General features: G+C 43.1%; 1 protein-coding gene and 1 pseudogene across 7 annotated transcripts in view; one reads left to right on the top strand and one right to left on the bottom strand.

Annotated features, from left to right (window-relative positions):
* Window positions 1-8,826: 8,826 nt before the first annotated feature.
* On the bottom strand, window positions 8,827-10,998 carry LOC119528080 (annotated as a pseudogene).
* A 2,244-nt stretch (window positions 10,999-13,242) lies between these two features.
* Window positions 13,243-19,880, top strand: part of XYLB (xylulokinase) — a 60,574-nt gene continuing 53,936 nt past the window's right edge. For 6 of the 7 annotated variants that reach the window (XR_005218488.1, XM_037847393.1, XM_037847400.1 and 3 more), the window contains exons 1-2: window positions 13,261-13,345; window positions 14,604-14,686. Coding sequence is in view for 5 of the 7 variants with exons in the window: in XM_037847393.1 (XP_037703321.1) it covers window positions 13,289-13,345; window positions 14,604-14,686 (140 nt within the window). In the remaining 2 variants the exon portion in view is untranslated. Of the gene's footprint in view, window positions 13,346-14,603; window positions 14,687-19,880 lie in introns of all 7 variants that reach the window. The other variant, XM_037847406.1, reaches the window with a different exon arrangement.

The following is a 19,880-nucleotide window of genomic DNA, read 5'->3' on the forward strand; positions in this document are numbered from 1 at the left end:
AGAGATCATGACAGCTCTCTCAGGTCACTCTGACCTGAGGGGTGGTGCAGGAAGAACTAGAATAACACTTGAACAATTACATTTTTGTGAGACTAAGAGCCTCTCACCTTCTGCCTGCTTCCCATAAAGTTACATTTTAAGGTCAATTTACCCTTTTTCTCTTTACTGGCTTAGAAAGACAATAGGTTAAACATTTGGCTGCCTAGGTCTCGCAGACTGCTGTGCACCAAAGATCTGCAGGCCTGTTTTGCTCAGGCCACGGGTTGCTACAGTCCACCCCTGCACAACAGTTTGCGTTGACCATAGGACAGACTTTACAGCTAAAATTCACAACAATACAATGAACAACATAGTAGTAATATACTGGTACAGAGAGATAATAAACCTATTAGCAAGTAATGCTATGGCCAGGTTAGTTAATGAGTTCTACCATTTAGCACAAGTACTGCCTGGGCTAAAATAGCTGAAGGAGAAAAGTACCAGGCATTCTGTTTTATTCTATATCTAGTTTTTACCATTTTTCAACCTTGACCACAGAAATTTCCCTTTCCACCAACTTTCTGCAACTTTCTATATTCATTTAGGTTTTGTTCCATATCCTTTTTTTTATTCTGATATAACCAGTCATTTAGGACAAAATGACTTCTTTTTCCTTCAATAAAAAAAAAGACATCCCTCATACCCTCTACATTCAAGTCATCAGAATAATTTTGGAAATTATTCTTAAGCATTTCACAACATATTACCAATAACATTACACTTGTTAGAAGGCTAAATACGGAAAACATTTTAGTCATTGCATTATTGGTATAGTAACACATTTTTTTAAACAAGAATTAACAACACATGTAAGCATTAAATTGGACAGTTGAGTGGTTTGACAATATATATATAAACTGAGTCTTCATAGTAAATAAAAGGGTTCCAGGTAACGGGGTTTTAAATACCATGTTTCCTTCCCCTGCAGGGAGCCCTTCAGTGTCAGAACTATAGTTAGTTTTCTATGTAATTTTAATACCTATGGGCTTAGGATTTTCAACCAGCACGGCTGCATGGGCCAGAACCAGAGCCAACTGACCTTATTTTCCCCAATTTCTAGTGTTTGTGGCATAGGCAAGAGAAAGTTATTATCATTGCCCCGTTGTGGCTTGAAGGCAGCCGGCCCCTTTATCTGGAGTTAATGCTGATACAGTCCTCGAGTCCATTGTTTCTATCATCCTTTAAGTGTTTAGCCGTATCCAGGGTGGTGAAGGCATATTTTGTCCCTTTGGACAGAGGAAAGGGGCCAATATAGTTTACTTGCCACCAGGTGACAGGAGTCTGGTGTCTTCGGTGCCCAGTCTTCCCACACAGCCATTCAGCCACTTCATGCATTGCTGGTGTTAGGCTGTGGAATTTTGCCCCTCACTCCCCACCCCCGGTCACCCGGCGCCCCGTCAAGTGCGCAAGTGCGTTCTCTCCACCAGCACTGCCCAGCACTTCCATCTCAGGGGCTGGGGGGAACAGACAAGTAAGCAAACCAGATTTCACCACCTAGTGTGGCCAGGGCTGAGGTCAGGCTCATAGGCCAGGCAAGACCTCTAAAGTTTTAAACAGGGGGCATCTGAGTCAGCTTTGCCTTTCTCAAAGTCACTCTACCTATGTGGGGAGAGTGGGCTGTGGGGAGCACAAGTGGATGTAAGGACATCATTGAGGAGGCTGAGGCCATAACTGAGGCCAGAGAGGTTGGGGCTTGGATTTGTGGATCCCAAACACAGGTCTGTGGACCCAGCTCAACAGATTTACCTAGGTACCTGTTCAAAATACAGATTCCTGGACCTCAGGCTCAACATCAAGTTAAGGATGCAACCAACTATAACCCCTTTATAAAGACCTCAGAAAGATTTAAGGCTGTACCTCCCAGACCCTTTCAGTTAGACAAATTTAAGTTTCTGTGATGATGGAAATGTTCTCTATCTGTGCTAATACAATAGCCACTAGGTACGTGTGGCTATTGAGTGCTTAAAATGGGGATAGTATGAGTAGGGAACTCAAATTTTAACTTTATTTAAATTAACTTGAATGTAAATGGTCATATGTGGCCAGTGACTACTGTAATGGACAATGCAGAGCCAGACAAAAGGCTCCTAAGAACCTGAAGGACATGGTCCCTTGGCACCGTGACCCAAGGTCCAAAGTAGAGGCCTGTCTTGAAAGATCTTTGGGTGGTTTCTATCTAACGGAACAGGTTGATATTTTAATACATAGGAGAGCCACAGTGTTTTTAAAGGAACTGAACAGTCTTGTTATGAAAGGGGCAGAGACAGTTCAAAATGAAAAGCAGTCTCTGGGCCTCCAATATTCTATGGGCAGGAAGCAGGCTGAGAAAGCTATGAGCTTCAAACACTGCCATTTTTATGGAAAAAGAAAACTAACTCAGAAGGCAGAACCAAAAGCCCAGAGAACAGAACCAAGTGCCCCAGAAGACTACTTCCATTGAGTGCAGCTGAGCCCTAATCAAGAAATTGGTGACATAAACTCATTAGGATTTCAGAATTACTGTGGACCAGTAAGTGCTATGTCCGTACTCTTCCTGCTACCTTTATGAATGATGGTGTCTGTTCAGGTTTGCCTGTCCCTGTCTCTCCATTTTATATTGGGTTGGTATGGGCAGATGATTTGTTTCTTTATGGGCCACTGCACTTGAGGAACTACACCTAAGGGACCTCATCCATATACAGATCTGGTTTAGATGATGAGATGATATCTTGATGCCGTGATGAGATGATAATGTTGAGGAGAGAGGTAAGTGTATTTTGCATGTAGGAGTGATTTGAATTGTTATTGCCAGACGATGGATTGTGGTATATTGCATTTTCACAGGTGGTCCACCTGAATAACCCAGGATAATCTCCCTTTCTCAACATCCTTAATCTAATCATGTCTACAAAGATCCTTTTTCCATATAAGGCACCATTTATAGATTCCTGGAATTAGGACTCGATATCTTTGGGGGCCCTCATTTAGCCTAATGCGGTCACTATCCACGATGCCTGGAACTCTCAAGGGGAAAAGGAGTGTCTTGGTGAGGCCTTGTATTGTGGTGTTAGCATGTGCACACACATGTGACTTTCATTTATATTTTTTGGTACCATGAGACAAGCAATTCCCAGAGTTTGGTAAGGAATTGTTATTGTTGCCTTTGGCCAGACCAGATGGCTAGATCCCTGGCAATGGTCCAAGAATCTGTAAAAATATGCAGATGGTGCCAACTGTGGGCAGGGCATCCAGTGCTAAGACAACTGTCTGAAGTTCAGCCAATTGTGCTAATGCTTGGGACCCGTCCTTTATCCCTGTCCCAGTTAAGGGACAGAGAGCAGCAGCCCTCAGTGGGCTTCACCATATGTAGAGGTAGTGATACAGTCTGCAAAGTATACAAGCTCCCTTTCTTGTCTATTCCATTGTTTCCAGGGGTTTCCACAGGTGGCAGAAGAAGGGTGACCTCCTCCAGCACCATTGCATCTGGCAGGGAACCGGGGCAAGGTGAAGTCACTTTGTCCTGAAAAGGGGATAAGCCACATGTCCCAGATCTGGCTTTGTCCTAAAGATGACATTTGTATTTTAGCAAGAAGGCTTCTGTGGCCATGCTGAGCCTGTGGGGTGTTGCCTCCATGACCACAAGCACACTGAAGGCCACAACAGATGTTATAATTTTGATTCAACCAGCAGAAATAATTTAGAAAAGTCAAGAGAAGGAAGTCTATTGTACTTACCCATATTTTCACTCTTTCTTTCGTTCTTTCTTCCTTTCTGGTGTTCCAAGTTTCCTTCTTTTATTATTTTCTTTCTCCTTAAGAACTTCCTTTAGCTGTTCTTTTAGAGTTGGTCTGCTGGTGGCAAGTTCTCAGTTTTGTTTTGTTTTGTTTTTCATCTAAGAATGTGTTTTTGATTTCCCTTTCATTTTCTGAAGGGTATTTTTGTAGGATATAGGATTATGGGTTGACTATTCTTTTTTTCCCACAACATTAAAATGTTGTGCCACTTCCTTCTGGACTCAATGGTCTGATGAGAAAGCTGCTGTCATTCGAATTTTTTTTTTTTTTTCCCATTCTAAGTAAGTTGTCACTTCTGTGTGGCTCCTTTCAAGATTTTTAATTCATATTTAGTTTTCAGAAGTTTGATCGTTATGTGTCTGGGCATACATTTCTTTGGGTTTATCCTGTTTGAGGTTCACTCAACTTCTTCAATCTGTAGGTTTATGTCTTGACAAAATTGGAAAATTTTCAGCCACTATTTTTTTGAATACTTTTTCAGCCCAATCTCTTTCTCCTCTCCTTTTGGGACTCTGGTGACCTGAAAATTAGATCTTTTCTTATAGTGCCACAGGTCTTGGAGACTCTCTTCATTTTTTCTTCAGTCTATTTTCTCTTTGCTGTTCAGATTGGGTAATTTCTACTGTTTTATCTTCATGTTACTGATTCATTACTCTGTCCTCTCCTGTCTGCTGTTTTTTTTCTTTCATTTTAAAAATTTGTTTCATGTGTGCCTGTAATTACCCTTTGAGGCATTTTTATGATGGCTGCTTTAAAATCTTTGTCAGATGATTCCAAAATTTGTTTCATCTCCATGCTGCGTCTGTTGATTGTCATTTTTCATTAAAGTTGAGATTTTCCTGATTCATGGAATGACAAATGGTTTTTTATTGTATTCAGTCATTTTAGGTATTATGAGACTCTGGATCTTATTTAAATCTTCTGTTTTAGCAGGTCTCCTTTGACACCATGCCAGTTTTGTCAGAAAATATATGCCAGCAAAATTGACATTTAATTCATGCTTTATTTATTACAAGAACTAGTACATGGATGCAATGATATGGTGTTGTGACAACTGTCATGGCCCAAGATGGCTTTTGTAGCCAAAGGACTAAAGAAAGCACCGGACACATTCTGAGACATGAGCTTTCATTATAGGGCTTACCTACAGGGTGGAGAAGTCGAGTCACGTTGCTCTGAATTCAGGAGCTTCTCTGGATGGATTCAGGAGCTGCTCTGAATGGTGGCAAGTTCAGAGCTCCAAGTGGAAATAGTCTACCTTTGGGGGAGGCTGAACAAGCTGGTTATAAGGGCTCGACATTCCAATGGGTATGAGAACATAAGGCGGGAGCTGGGGGGGGGGGTCTTGCAATGTAGGGAGGGATTGATTGTAATCAACAAGGAGGAGGGGAGGATTATAGATTATCTTGTAGATAACAGTTTCTCAGGGAGTCTCAGGGAGGAGGTAGTTTCAGGTGTAAATTTCATTTGGCACCTGCTGTTACAAGGAGACTAGGTTAAACCTTAACTGTCCTAGGTCAAGCAAACTGCTGTGTGCAATCTTCAAGACACTTGGAGGCCCAGGGTTCCCACAACAACTTATTTCATTTTTCAAAATAAATTTCTGGTTACCGAAAAAAAAAAAAGAAAAAGAAAGAAAAGAAAGGAAAAGCAAAACCTGACCATGTTATTCCCTTGCTCTAGTCTTTCTATAGCTTTCTATTGTCCTCATGGGTTGTCACTGACACACCCTCTGAGGAAGGGACAATGGCTCTGCTGTTCATCACTCCAGCCCAGCCTCTAGCACAGTAATTGGCACATAGTAGGTTGCTCAAATATTTGTTGAATGACTGAATGCAGGTGAGTATTGATACCCATAGGTTTGTTGTGAGGCTGTGGGAAATCTGATGGCCTCCATTTTTTCTGAGAAGTAAAAGTCAATTCTGCTGTGCATGATAAGAAAGCAGGTTGGGGAGGGGTGAATGGTGCTGAAGGCTTGAAAGAGCTGCTATTGGGGATGGGAGAAGCAGCTTTCCAGGAGCCCACAAGCTGCCCCCAGGCCTAAATGAGGCTAGAGGCCACCAATATGTGATTTTCTTCAGCATTCCCAAGAACGCGGGTTTTCTAAGCAGGAACACCCGGCTGGATTGATCCAGAGATGGGGTATTTTCAATGGATGGAGGATGCCAGGAGTTGAGTGTAATATCAAGAGAATGTTTAAAGTGATGGTTCGATTAGAGAAAGAAGTGGTGCAAAAAGGGGGTGAGGTGGGGAGACATTAGATGGGTCCTGATGAGCTCTTCGAGCTTGAAGTAGGAATGGAGAGGTGGGAGGCCGTGGACACAGAAGGGAACAGGGAACATTACAATTTGGAGGTAGAGTAATGATGACAAGTTCGGGGAGTGAAGGGCTGAAATGATGAGGCAAAGGCCACTAGAGATGAGGAGGTCAAGGAACTGTATTTCACACATGCAATTATGAAGTTCCCTATGTGGATGCTTTCAAATGTGTCTTGGATGAAGACGTGAATGAAAAATACTCACATGGCATTGGACTCAAGGAATACTTTCAACTTGCTTCTGTAACCCAGTGAAGCCCAGCGGCTTCTCTGACCCCTTTACAGACCCACCTGGTGAGGAGTCCTGAGCACTGCAAGGGCAGGGCCTCAGTGGCCAAGCCAGAGTTCAACATTGTGGTTTTATTTCTTTGTTTTTTCTTTCTCTCTCTTATTTTTTTTTTGCAAGATATTTGTCGTTGTCAGGTTTCGAAGACCTGCTCTTTGAATTATTTAACATTTTTGTTCTTTCACTGTTTTCTCATTGATTTTGTCTTTTTTTGCATTACTTCTGTTTTCCTGCAGGCTCATGTTTTCTCCTTTTCCAAACTTTTTGAATCATGGGGCTAGTTAATTTATTTTCATTCTTTAATGAAAGCGTGCAAGGATATGCATTTACCTCTGGTACCTGCCAAAGGTTCTAATAAGGATGTTTTCATTTTCCTGCTTTCTAAATAATTGTGTTTTTACTTTCTCTTTGACCCACTAATTATTTAAGAGAGTGATTTAAAAGTTCTAAGCAGCTTGAGATCACCTCCCTCCCAATTATTGCTATCTTTTGTTTTCTTTTTCTGTATTCTTTTTTTTTAATTAAATTCTGTTTTATTGAAATACATTCACACACCATACAATCATCCATGATATACAATCCACTGTCCACAGTATGATAACATAGTTATGCGTTCATCACCACAGTCTATCTCTGAACATTTTCCTTACATCAGAAAGAACCAGAACAAGAATAAAAAATAAAAGTGAAAAAAAACACCCAAATCATCCCCCCATCCCACCCCATTTGTCCTTTAGTTTTTATCCCCATTCCTCCACTCATCCATACACTAGATAAAGGGGGTGTGATCCACAAGGTCTTCACAATCACACTGTCACCCCTTGTAATCTACATTATTATACAATTGTCTTCAGTTTTTCTGTATTCTTTTAATCCAAAAGTTAAAAATTCAATAATACAGAGTAAATCAAAATGCAAACGTCACCCCCTACCCACCAGTTTTTAAATCCCACTCCCAGGGATCACTGTTATTGATAACTTGGAGTGGCTCTTTCCACACCTTTCTTCCATGCAGACACAAGTTCTCAGCTTAATCATCTGCCTCAAATGCTCATGGAGTGGGAAGTGCAGTTCACAGAAATGAAGGCAATAAAACCAGAAAAGTGGAAGATATCTACAATGTTTAATTTTCCTAAACCAAATTTGTTTCTAGGATGTATAAACTTAAACAGCAGGCATATTCATACTTCAGTGAAAGTAACTATTTTTTTTCCACAGAGTGCTTTAGAATCTGTTTGCTTAAATATCAAAGTCCATCAAGCATTTCTCCAGACATATATACAAAATCAGCTTTTCAAAAACCTTAACTTCAACTTCATGAATTACTTATTTAACTGGAGGCAGGACCCATCACTACCCTCAAACCTGGACAAGCAAAGCTGTGTGACCTTTGCCCTGCTAGGGGTTATAGTCCAAGAACAAATTTTTAAAAAAATTCATAACAGCTTCTCACTTTTTCCCATATTATAAAATTTTTTTTACTAATTCTGAAATAGAACAGACAGAAGAAATATTTATTTTTCAACATATCCCAAGATGAAATCTTCTATGTGTATTTGCATTATACAATTTCAGATAGATTCAATAAATTAGTAAATCTGAACTATAATTGATTTGTCTATTTAATTCCCTAATTTGTTATTTTTTTTATTTTAAAAGATAGAAACTTTATGACAGAAGGTATTACTAATGGATAAAAGTTTATACAATCATATATCCAGTGAAAAAAAGGATTGTTCCTCTGATTTGGTGACCCATGTAACAAGTATAGATCAAAAATCTGAAACAGTAAATACAAAGCTATTGACCTTTGGTTTGGTTGGGTTTAGAAAGTTTTTAAATGATTGGTGACACTACTAAAAAAGACTTTTTTTTTTTAAGATTTAAAATTGGTCACTGTTAGCAAATACACATTTCATATTCCAAAATGAAAACTGCAATTTCCTTTTAAACAGCGGAATCCTGTTTCTTGGTTTTTTGTTTTGTTTTGCTGTTGACTTTCAGTGAGCTTAAGGCCATTCTGTACATTATCGCAAATGAAATCAGTATTCATAACCTCAGTACATATATCCATTTTTTCTTTGCAGAAGGGGAGTCATCCAAACTAAAACTTAATATACTATGTTTAACTTAGAATACATTCAGTAAAAAACAACTAGTTTAAAATTTAGGAAATCTATTAAATTGCTCTGAAGGAAAATATACACATACCTAATCCTATCTAGCAATTGCTATTCCAATCAGTTTCATTTCAAAAATTAAAATTCAAGTTATATTGTTGGTGGCACTAAACAGGATGTAAAAATTAATATGACTAGATTAGGACAATGAAAAATAAACATAACAACCAATCCTATCAATTCTAGACTTTTAGCCCAGTAAAATATTAAACCAGTTGATTTCTTGGAGCATTTAAATTTTGTAGCATTACATTAGTTTTCAAGCATTACCATTTATACGCCAAACCTGCAGTCTTAATAAACTTCTTTGTTTTTCTGGAAAAGGAAAGGATATCTTTTTAAGATAGTTTCCACTGCAGTAGAAACACCTTAGTGTTTCAACCTATTTACAAGGAACCCTGTCACTGAGCCTCTGACTGCACCCACACATCTCATCATCAGAAAAAGAACTTGAACTTCCTACTCGGAATCCAGTTCACTGAATCCGCTGGAGTCCCAGTCAGTACTAGACTCAACCCATATACCATCTTTCTCAGTAATGAAAGCACAACCCGGTTCAAGATAGGAAGGAAGGACACTAGCAGACCGGCAAAAAAAATGAGAGTGGAACTGCCAGAGGTCCAGTCTAGTACCTCCGTTAACCCATTGGTCTTCCCTGCTGTTATATTCAAACACAGTCACCCGGCTCTTTCTCCACTGCACAGTGGCTGATGTGACGTGCAGCAACTTTTGGCCATAATTGACAGTCCAGTAGTTGTGGGTGTCTGCCACCAAGCAAATTTTATCAACCTGCCTCCATTCTCCCTTGACTGGGTTGTAGACCTCCATGAATGGGAGATCATAGGTACAAGAGACCTTCTCATGAAGACTCAGGCTTCCAGAAAATTACCACCTTTAAGGGGAGCACATTTCAACCACGTATTGTGGCTAGGATCATAGCAGAGCATGTGCTTGTGGTTGACAGCATAAAGACAGTCTGACCACTATCAGTTGAAAGGAATAGAAAGAATGGGCACAGGAGCCACCAGTGCCCACTGCTCCCTCTGACACTGTAGCATTCCACTTCTTTCAATTTAACTCCTGTAATAGGGTCTTGCCTACCAAAAATCTAAATGTAGCCATTGAGGTATGCCACAACCAAGCCCTGCAAGCAGTCTGCAAGCTGCTGCCAACTATTCTGGGCTGGTTTATACACCCAGAGGTGTTTCCTGGGCCAAGCAGCAGCTAGATGGATGTCATGGTCTGGAGAGACCCAGACAGCTGCCAAAGTACATGCAAGGCTGGTCAAAGGTGACGGCATTGTGTAAATGTCCCGTGAGTAAGGGTCACAGCACAAAAAGGGATCTCTGGGGTGTCCAAATAAGATCACCATTTCTTTGGCACACATATTGGCTGGGGTGGATTTTCTGCTAAGGATACAACACAGCCACTGCTACTGTTTGGCTTTGGCACCAGACTCTTACGCCTCATGTCTCCATAGTGCAGCTGCAGGGCCCCTCCAGTAACATTCGGGCAGTGTTTCTTCACAATGGGCTTGGTCAGCAGCCCTTTCAGGTAGTCCTGTTCCTTTTCCATGAAGTGTGTCTAGTGGACACACTTGAAAACTTCTGCAGCACCGGGGACCCTTGGGAACAGCCTCCAACCACTTCACTGTCACATGGCACCCAGTCGGCTCACTCACTACTTCGACTATCCAGGCACAGGACAGACAACAGCTGGGCCAGGGTCAGATCTGCCAGAATCTCCCCCGATTGGAACCCATCTGGCTGGGCTGCTTGAAGAATTGAACTGTGAAGGACTGGGCCTGAGATCACAGCTTGTGATGCTCGAAGGCATTGGTGAACTTGAGGTTGGCGATGCAGTTGGCTAGATCGAGGCGGCGGGCTAAGAAGGAGGCGCAGGCTTCCCGCACTTACTCCAGGTGGAGCACGTCGGAGGCCGCGTGGAGGCGCTGCACACTGGCCTCGCTCAACCAACACCTCGAAAAGACTCGGCGTTCACATCCTGCATGGTCACGCTCACCTGCTGGCTCTCGTATGTGCCGCCTGTGAACACGCTCTTGAAGTAGGGGAACGCGGCGACCAGCGCGTCGCGGCTGCAGGCGAAGAGTCGGCTTGTGCTGGGATTACCGCCCGGCGCCACCGCCTCGATGGTCACATCGCAGAGCAGCCGCGCGTTGTAGAAGGACTCGAGCTGTGCCAGCAGGGCTGCAGAATGCGCAGTGTCCTCCAGCTCCTCTGGACCCGTGAAAAAGGCCGAAACCCAGGGCTTGCAAATCCTTTTGTACTGCCTCCCGCCACCGAGGCTGAAAAGGCGGCGAGAGCGCGGGGCTTCTTCCCGAGCCTGCATGGTGGCGATGGCGACCGGGCGCTGAGGGCGAGTACCGCGGCACGATCTGGGCTTTAGCTGCTGCTCACCCTCTTCCCGTTGCCCCTAAGGTTCCGGCGGCGGTGAGCAGACGGTGGCACCCGCCGTTCTTAACTTAATTCAGACCTACCCCGGGGCGCCGCCTGGACCCGCCGCCTGGAGCGCAGAGAGCCACTAGTGCCACGCCGGCAATACGTAGGCGCCGTGAGAACTCTAATTTTTTTTTAATCTTTTTTGTTTGTTTGTTTGTTTCTTTTTTGATGCAATTTCATTGAGACATATTCACACACCACATAATTCATCCAAAGTATACATCAATGGCTCACAGTATCATCATATAGCTGTATATTCATCACCAAAATCAATTTTAGAACATTACTCCAAAGGAAGGGAGAGAGAGAGAGAGGGAGAGAGAGAGGGAGAACCCAAAACATCCCATACCCCTTCTCCCCACCATCATTGTTCCCTAGTATTGGTATGGAACATTCATTACTGCTGATGAAAGAAAAGTAAGATATTACTGTTAGCTGCCGTCCATAGTTTGCAATAGGTGCATTTCCCCCTTCCCCCCATATACCACTTTATTATTAACTTCTTCTGTCTGATTATTTTTGATTCAGTGACTTAACCTTTATCTTTGAAGTAGAGGGAAGAGATTAAACCTACCAATACCTTTCCAACTTTTCACCTTAAAAAAAATACCCATTTAGAAAAAAATTATTTAAGTCTGGATGGCGTCAATAGGCATCAATACTAATGAATGCAGATTTAGGTTGGGTGGGATAAAAACCATGACTAGTCTTCTATTTTTACATTAACAGAGTAAAGTATATTGGAATTTTAAAATAATGCATTATATGAAGAAAGCATACTCTCTTCAGGATTTTTGTAAAGAATAGGTTTACTTTGAGAAAATCCATGTTGCATGTGGTTACAAACTTCAAAGAATGAAGAGCTGTTCTTGTGTTGTTTTATTGGAGACCTAAGTGTGGAAATTGAATTTATGCTTATCATTTTTTTCTATTTTACAATGAGTTTTCATTATACTTATTAAATGAAAAAAATTTCTTACTATGAAAAACTAACATCTAGTCCTTACTCTCAGATGGATTTTTCACTTCTTTCTATGCTGTGATGTAATTATCCAACTGACAAACACCTAGATCCAAAAATTAATGATTCTTACTTACACAGCACAAAGGGTCCAAAAGAGCAGGGGAAGAGATCCAAACATAGATGGTCTCCTGGGGAGGCCAGTTGATCAGATCAGTATCGATGGATGACAGCTCCACATGCCCTGCTTTGCCTTGGAGAGGAGGTAAATCTGTGCTGAGAGCTGATAAATACTCCGTGGAGTGAGAGTGGATAAATACTCCGGAGAGAGAGCCCTGCCACTGAGAGTACCTGCCCCAAGAAGCATCTGGGACTGCTTGCTCACAGTTTCTGGATTCCAGGTATGGTCGGGCCTTTTCATTAGACCTAAAGTCTCCCCTTGGTGGTGGGATGGAAACTGCAAGATGCGCACACAATAGAAAAGGAGGTGAGTAGGTGGGGTAGGCAAGGGCTGAGAAATGGCCATTGAGCGTGTGTCCATGACTTCTCCAGCAAGGGACTCAGGAAAGAGGTCAGTCCTAGGGACAAGAAGGACCAAGCCAGTCAGAAAGAGGGAAAGGGAAGTTTTTCTAAGCCAGGGAAACAGCTCAGGTTCTCAATTCCACAAGAAAGAGAGCTGGTTTGGTTTTGGTTCTCGTCCGCCTTTACCACGTCTGGCACACTTGAAACCATGAATAACAGTTGGGTCACTAGGAGCTCTGATTTTAAATACAGACGTGGGATGTAGAACATGTCAGAGCTGGGAAACCACTCAGATTTGCTGGGTCAGAACCGAGTACCTCCCAGGGCACCTTTTCCTGTGAGCCCTGAGACCACTATGCATGGCCAGCTGCTCCAGTACCCAAGAGGCAGTCGCTGCGGGTTCTGGACCCAGGGCCACCAGCGGGACAGCCCGGCTTAAAGTTGAAACCCCTGACCCGGGCGTCCTTGGAAGGAAGCTAGACCGCGTTAGAGCAAGGCCTGCGACCGGAGCAGATGTGAAATGTGAAGAGATGAGGGGTGGGGTTGGGAGGGAAGCGGGCTGCTCTGGGAGCATCCGTCTACCACACAGGTGATGCTGCGCGTCGCCGATCCCGTCCCCCGGCAGGCGGCGCCAGAGCGCAAGCTCAGACTCGTGACCCGGCTCCAGGAGTCCGGCCGGGCGGGGCGAGGGGCGGGACCGGCGTCAGAGCGCGGTGAGGCGGACGGACTGGCTGCGGTGCCCTTCGGCATCATGGCGGAGCCGGCTTCTCACCGCTGTTGCCTGGGCTGGGACTTCAGCACGCAGCAGGTACCCTCGCGGGACGCACAAGTCCGGGCGGGTAGGGTCGCCTCCTCCGCGACGCCGGGCGGGCTGGCTGGGGACACGGGCGCGGGCTAGGCCGGGCCGAGTCGCGGGCGCGCCTCACGCTCGGGTTTACCGGGGAGCCCGGCGCTCCCTGCTCGCGCGTCGCCGCGGGGGCGCCGGTGCCCTCGTCTGGCAGATGCCCTGCTACTGCCGCCCGCTCGAGGATGCGGACTGCGCCCTCTCCTGCTCCCAGCCCCACTCGGAAACGCTGGGCGTACCCCGGCGGGACCCCGTGGGCATGCGGCGGGAAAGTGTCCTGAGGCGCCGGGGAACCTGGCGAATTTGCGCCCCATTGTGGGCACCGAGTGACCGGAACCCAAAGGAACTCAGCTACAGAGGCAGGGGTACAGACAGACATGCCTAACCAGTGACTTGGAGCCAGATCATTGCTGGAACACTTTAAAAAAAAAGAAAGAGAAAGAAAGAAATGCGCACAAAGCACAAATGGACTTTGCCCCTCCCTGTGACAGCCCTTGGCTGACACCAGCGTGCCGGGGTCCGTGGACCCAGTACTGCTGGCGGGAGGACAGGCTGTGCTGTTTCCAGAGCCGCGCAGACAGGTCAGCAGAATGAAAATTTGCCTTCAAACGCTGCGTGGGTGTCTGAGTGTCTCATTCTCCTTAGAAGTACAGACGCGGTAAACACAGTTGCATTCCACCCCTTCTCCTAAGTGATTATAGGAGGCAGGCCTCAGCCAGTCCCTGGCCTGAACAGCCTGTAGACCTTCAACAAGTTGATTTGCCCTGCTAGAACTCAATTTCCCCATCTGCCCTGAAAAGGAGTTGTACCCCTGAGCTGAGAGGTCTGCTCTATTGGGATATTACATGTGTCTAAACCATGGTGGAGGCCCACCGATTCCCCCAGAGAATCTTCAGACCTCCCATTCCTTCCCTGTCTTGGACTTTCTCTGGCCTTCTTGTCAGGCATAGGAACCAGCATTCCTGTGAACATCCACCTCTAGAAGCTCTTGGCCTTGGCTGTTTGGGGGCTAGTTTCCATGAGATAGTGGGTAGTTCCATTTAGCCTCAGCTTCCTTTACTAAATCTTCCCGTGTGCCCCCAGATGAGCCTCTGTTGTCACTTGTCACTTCAAGGAGGTCTCTTGGCTGAGCTACTCCTGGGGTGCTGGCTGTACCAGGTACCCCTTGGGCAGTATAGAAGTTGAGCAAATTCCATATGCCTTATTTTGTAATGACTTCCAGGTGAAAGTTATTGCTGTTGATGCAGATCTGAATGTCTTCTATGAGGACAGTGTGCATTTTGACAGTGACCTTCTAGAATTTGGGTATGTACCTGGTGGCATGTCGGGGGGGTCGGTTTGGGGACTTCCTCCAGCCTAGTATATTCAGAGACCACATTGTTAAGGCCTCATCAAAAATCTTTTTTGGAATCTTTTTTTTCCGATGCCTGGAATGCTTTCCCTGTATTCTTTCCCAATTTCTGTCATTCATTCACTCATCATTCATTCATTCATAAATACATGCGGCAAGTATTAGATTCACTTTGTCCCATGCGCTGTGCTGGGTGCTGGAATTTGATGATGAACCAAAAAAGAGACTTGATCCTTGCTCTCCCAGAGTTTCCTGTTGAGTGGGGAGAAGTCTGATATCAAAGAATCTCGCCAATGAATATTTAGTTATAAACTTAGAGAAGGCCTCTGAAGGAAAGGCACTCACTTCTCCAAGTGCTTACGATAAAGGAATGTGATCTAGTCTCTGGGATTGGGTCAGAGAGGGTCTGCTAATGCTGCCATTATGCAAAATACCACAAATGGATTGGCTTTTTAAAGGGGGTTTTATTTGGTTACAAATTTACAATTCTGCAGCCATAAAAATTTCCAAACCAAGGCATAAGCATGACTGTACCTTCACTGGAGAAAGGCCATTGGTGTCCAGAAAAACCTCTGTAAGCTGGGAAGGCACGTGGCTGGCGTCTGCTTGCTCCTGGGTTGTGTTTCAAAATGGCGTTCTCCAAAATGTCTCTAGGCTTAGCTTCTCGGGGCAAACTCTGGGCTACTATCTCTCAAGCTTCAGCAAAAGTCTGCTTTAAATGACCATCTTCAAAATGTCTCTCTAAACTGCAGCAGCAAGCTCCTTCTGTCTGAGCTCTTATAGGGCTCCAGTAACTAATCAAGCCCTGGGCTGAATGGGTGGGGCCACACCTCCATGGAAATAATCCAATCAAAGTTATCACCCACAGTTGGGTGTGTCATATCTCCGTAGAAACAACCTAATACAAATATCCCACAAGATTGGATTAAAAGATCATAGCTTTTCTTGGGGGACATAGTATATCCAAACTGGCACAGGATCCCTAAGGAAGAAGTGCCTAAGCTGAGATCTGAGTGGAGTTAGCCAGGTAACTGGAAAGGCAGGAAAGTGTTGTTCTTCATGGAACTGAAGATGGCTGTTGTGGCTGGAGAGCAGAGAGGGAGGTAGAGGCTGGAGAGGAAAATGGAGACAGAGCTGGCCATGTAGGCTGTGGTCCCGAGTTTGTTTTATCCTAAAAGCCATGGGCAGCTGCTGAAGCGCTGTAAGGGGTAGGGTGGGATGTGATACATTCATATTTATGTTTTGAAAAGATCTCTCTGGGTGAGGGTTGGGGGTACCAAGAGTGGATGTGGGGAGATCACTGAGAAGGTTCTGGCAGGTCACGTGCATGAGAGATTATGGGAATTGGAGGAGAGAGAGCTAGGTGGCAAAATTGTCAGATTGGTGCAGAATTGAATGTGAGATGTGAGGGAAAGGTTTCTGAGTGGCCTTCAGGATGGATGGTGGACTGTGGACGAGAACTGGCATTGGGCAGAAAGATCATGAGTTTAATTTTGAACTTGTTGGTTTCAAGGTGGCTCTGAGAGGTCCTAGTGGGGGAGTCTTTCTAAGTCTGTTTTAGATGTCACCTCCTCTTTGAAGCTTTCCCTGCTGGCCCTTAGCATACCTCTCACTACCCATCATGCCTGCATCTCAGTTGACATGGTCCCTTCGAGCCGAGGTTGGAAGCTGTCTTGCTTTCATATTTTATATTACTGCAGGCTTCGTATGTTTAAGATTTGGTAGTTTGTGTCTTTAAAGGAATTCAACAAATTCTCTCAAGGAATTTGTGGCCATAGAGTTACTCATAGTATTCCTTTATTATCCTTTGATGTACATGGGATCAGTAGTATTGTCCCCTCTTTCATTTCTGATATTGGTAATTTGTGTCTCATGAGTTAGTTTGTGTGTATCTTTCCAGTGCTCTTCTATGAAAAATAGGCAAAGGTGAATAGTCTCATTTCCCTCCTTCCTACACAAAAACCAGCATGCTCAACACACTATTCACTACTTTGCATTACTCCACAATAACTTGGCTGTCTTTCCAGATTAATACGTAAGAGCTTCCTTGTTCTCTTTATGGAGTAAATGTAAATGTACCATAGAGTGTGTAATCAGTCTCCTGTTGATGGACATTGGGGTTGTTGGCAATTTATTACTATTATGATAAATGATGCAGTGAAGTGCTTCACACATGTCATTGCAGACATGTGCAGGTTTATCTATAAGATAAATTTTTAAAGTTGGATAGTTGGGTAATTTTGAAAGATGTGGCCAAATTACCTCCTATAGGAATTATATTGATTTGCACCCCACCAACAATACGTGAGAGTGCCTGTTTTCCCACAGCCTTGCCAATACAATGTGATTTTAGATGTTTTGATTCTTTGCTAATCTGATAGGTGAAAAATCGTATCTCTGCATAAATTTGCTGTGTATTTCTCTTACGATGAAGAAGTTGAGCATCTTTTCATATGTTGAAAGGCTACGTGAATTTATTTTTCTGTGAATTTGTTTTTCAGGTACTTTGCCCATTTTTCTGTTGGATTGCCTATTTCTTATCAATTCCTAAGTGTTCTTCATATATTAGGGAAATTATCTTTCTGTGTTGTTAAAAGAATTACAAATGTGTTTCCCAGATTTTTGTTTGTTTTTAGCTGTGTATGGTTGCTGTTGTTTGTTGCCATGCACAAGTTTTTTATGTTTATGTCATTGAATTTCTCAATCTCTTCTTCTTTTACTTCTAGATTTTGAGTCATAGTTTAAAAAGCCTTTCTCACTTCATGACTTTGAAGGAATTCACCCATGTTTTCATCTAGTTCTTGTAAGGATTCAGTTGCTTTTTTTTTTGATATTAAAATATTTTGAGTTTATCCAGGTATCTGGTATAAGATATGTTTCCAACTTTAATTTTTTTTCAGATGATTATCAAGTTGTTTCAACACCATATTTTTAGAAGTCCATTTTTACCTCACTGATTTGAGATGCCAGCTTTATCATATGCTAAATTTTTGTGCTCATTTAAGTCTATTTCTGGGCTTTTTCTTTGTATCATTGGTTGGTTGGTCTGTTCATGAACCAGTAACACAATATTTTAATTATTCCAGCCTTATAATATGTTTAAATATCTGAAATTGTTGTTCCCCTCTGATTGTTTTTCTTTTACAGAATTTCCGTGGCTATTCTTTCTTGTTCTTTTTTGATAAGTACTCTAGAATCAGCTTTTGAGATTTCAGAAAGCAAAATTGTGAATATTTTTATTGGGATTATGTTAACTTTATAAATTAACCTGTAGAGAATTGACATCTTTATGATATTGAGTGTTCCTGTCTAAGAACATGCTGTCTTTCATTTGTTCAAGTCCCTTTTTGAATTCTTCAGGTTTTAACATATTTGACGTATAGATTTTGCACATTGTGGTACATTGCAAAAATGGCCATGCTTTTCCACCCCTCCCTGAATCTGTGCCCTTTGCAATGTGACTTTGAAGCTCCTCCCATCAAAAGATGGAGTCATTTTCCTGTCTTTGAATCTGGGCTGGTTCTGTGACTTGCTTTAACCACTAGAAGGTAGGGGGAGTGATACTGCGCCAGTTCTAAACGTAAGCCTCAAGATACCTCATATGCTTCTGTTCTCATTCTTGGACTCCTATCCAGCCACCACGTGAAGAAGCTCAGGTTAGCCTGCTGGAGGATGAGAGACATGTAGCCTAGTCACTCCCATGGCTCCAGCTAGGAGCAAGCCAGCCCCCAGAAGCAGAGCTACCTAGCTGGTCGGCTGACACAGATGCATGAGTGAGCCTAGCTGAGAGCAGAATAACCAGCCATCTGAGCCCGGCCCATTGACTGACCGAGAGAATTGTCAGCTGAATGAGTTTAATAGTTTTAGGCCACTAAGTTTTCACATGGTTTGTAACATGACAAAAACCACCCGATGCATGTAATTATTTTTAAACTTATTTCTAACCATTTTGTCTTTCTACTAGTATAAATGGGGTTTAGTAGCAGAGACTGGCTGGCTATCCCACAAGCCCATTTCCTTTTCCTCCTGGGCACCAAGCTGGCCTTGGTTTCCTGTCCCTCCTTGCAGTCATGTTTAGCCATGTGGGTGAATTCTAACCAATGGATTATGGGCAAAAGTGGATATGCCTCTATCCAACCTAGTTCATAAAAACCTCCTATGCAGTTCTCTACTCTCTTTCTTTTTCTGGCTGGGCGTGCATGTTCAGGGCAGCCTTGGAAGCCGCTTGTTGAAGCTCACAGAGCTGCCATCAGCCTGGGCTCCTGGATGGCTGCTTGGATCAGAGCTTCCCACTCCCCATTCCCCACCCCTGCTCCCCACCACCCCAGTTTGTACTTTACACGTGTGGGAAATAAACTTCAACTCTGTTAAGCCATGGAAATTTTGTTTTTCCTCCGCTAATACAGGTGTTTTTTTCCTCTATCATATCTTGTTTTTTTTTTTAAATAACTGCTCTGTTGAGATATTTTCCCTTAAAATTCATCCTTTAAAATGTATAATTCAGTGGTTTTTGGTATAGTTACAGAATTGCATATACATCACTATTATCTTACTTTAGAACATTTTCATCACCTCAAAAAGAAATCCCCAAGTCCATAGACAGTTACTCCCTATTTCCCCTTCCCCCAGTGCATGGCAACCACAATCTCCTTTCTGTCTCTATGGATTTGCCTATTCTGGACATTTCACATAAATGTAATTATATAATATGTGGTATTTTTGTGACTGATTTCTTCCCCTTAGCATAATGTTTTCAAAGTTCATCCATTCTGTAGCAGGTATCAGTACTTCATTCCTTTTTGTTGCCCAGTAATAGTCCCTTGTATGGCCATACCATGCTCTGTTTAGCCATTCATCAGTTGATGGATGTTTGGGTTGTTTCTACTTTTTGGTTCTTATGAATAATGTTGCTAGGAACATTCATGTGCAAGTTTTGGCGTGGACATACTTTTTTTTTCATGATAGAAACTAAATATGATTTATTCCATTTTTATAAATAGATGTTACAGGGCAGGATAAGGTAAATGAGGCAAATAAACTTTTTCCCTCATTTAACCAGATGCAGCATTTTATGATATGCATTGATTCACTGACTTGGGTTGGAAGCTGACAAAAGAAAATCTTTGCAATTTAGGATCTTCCTCCAAA

This window comes from Choloepus didactylus, chromosome 1 (assembly GCF_015220235.1).
Source record: "Choloepus didactylus isolate mChoDid1 chromosome 1, mChoDid1.pri, whole genome shotgun sequence".
NCBI classification, from domain to species: domain Eukaryota; kingdom Metazoa; phylum Chordata; class Mammalia; order Pilosa; family Megalonychidae; genus Choloepus; species Choloepus didactylus.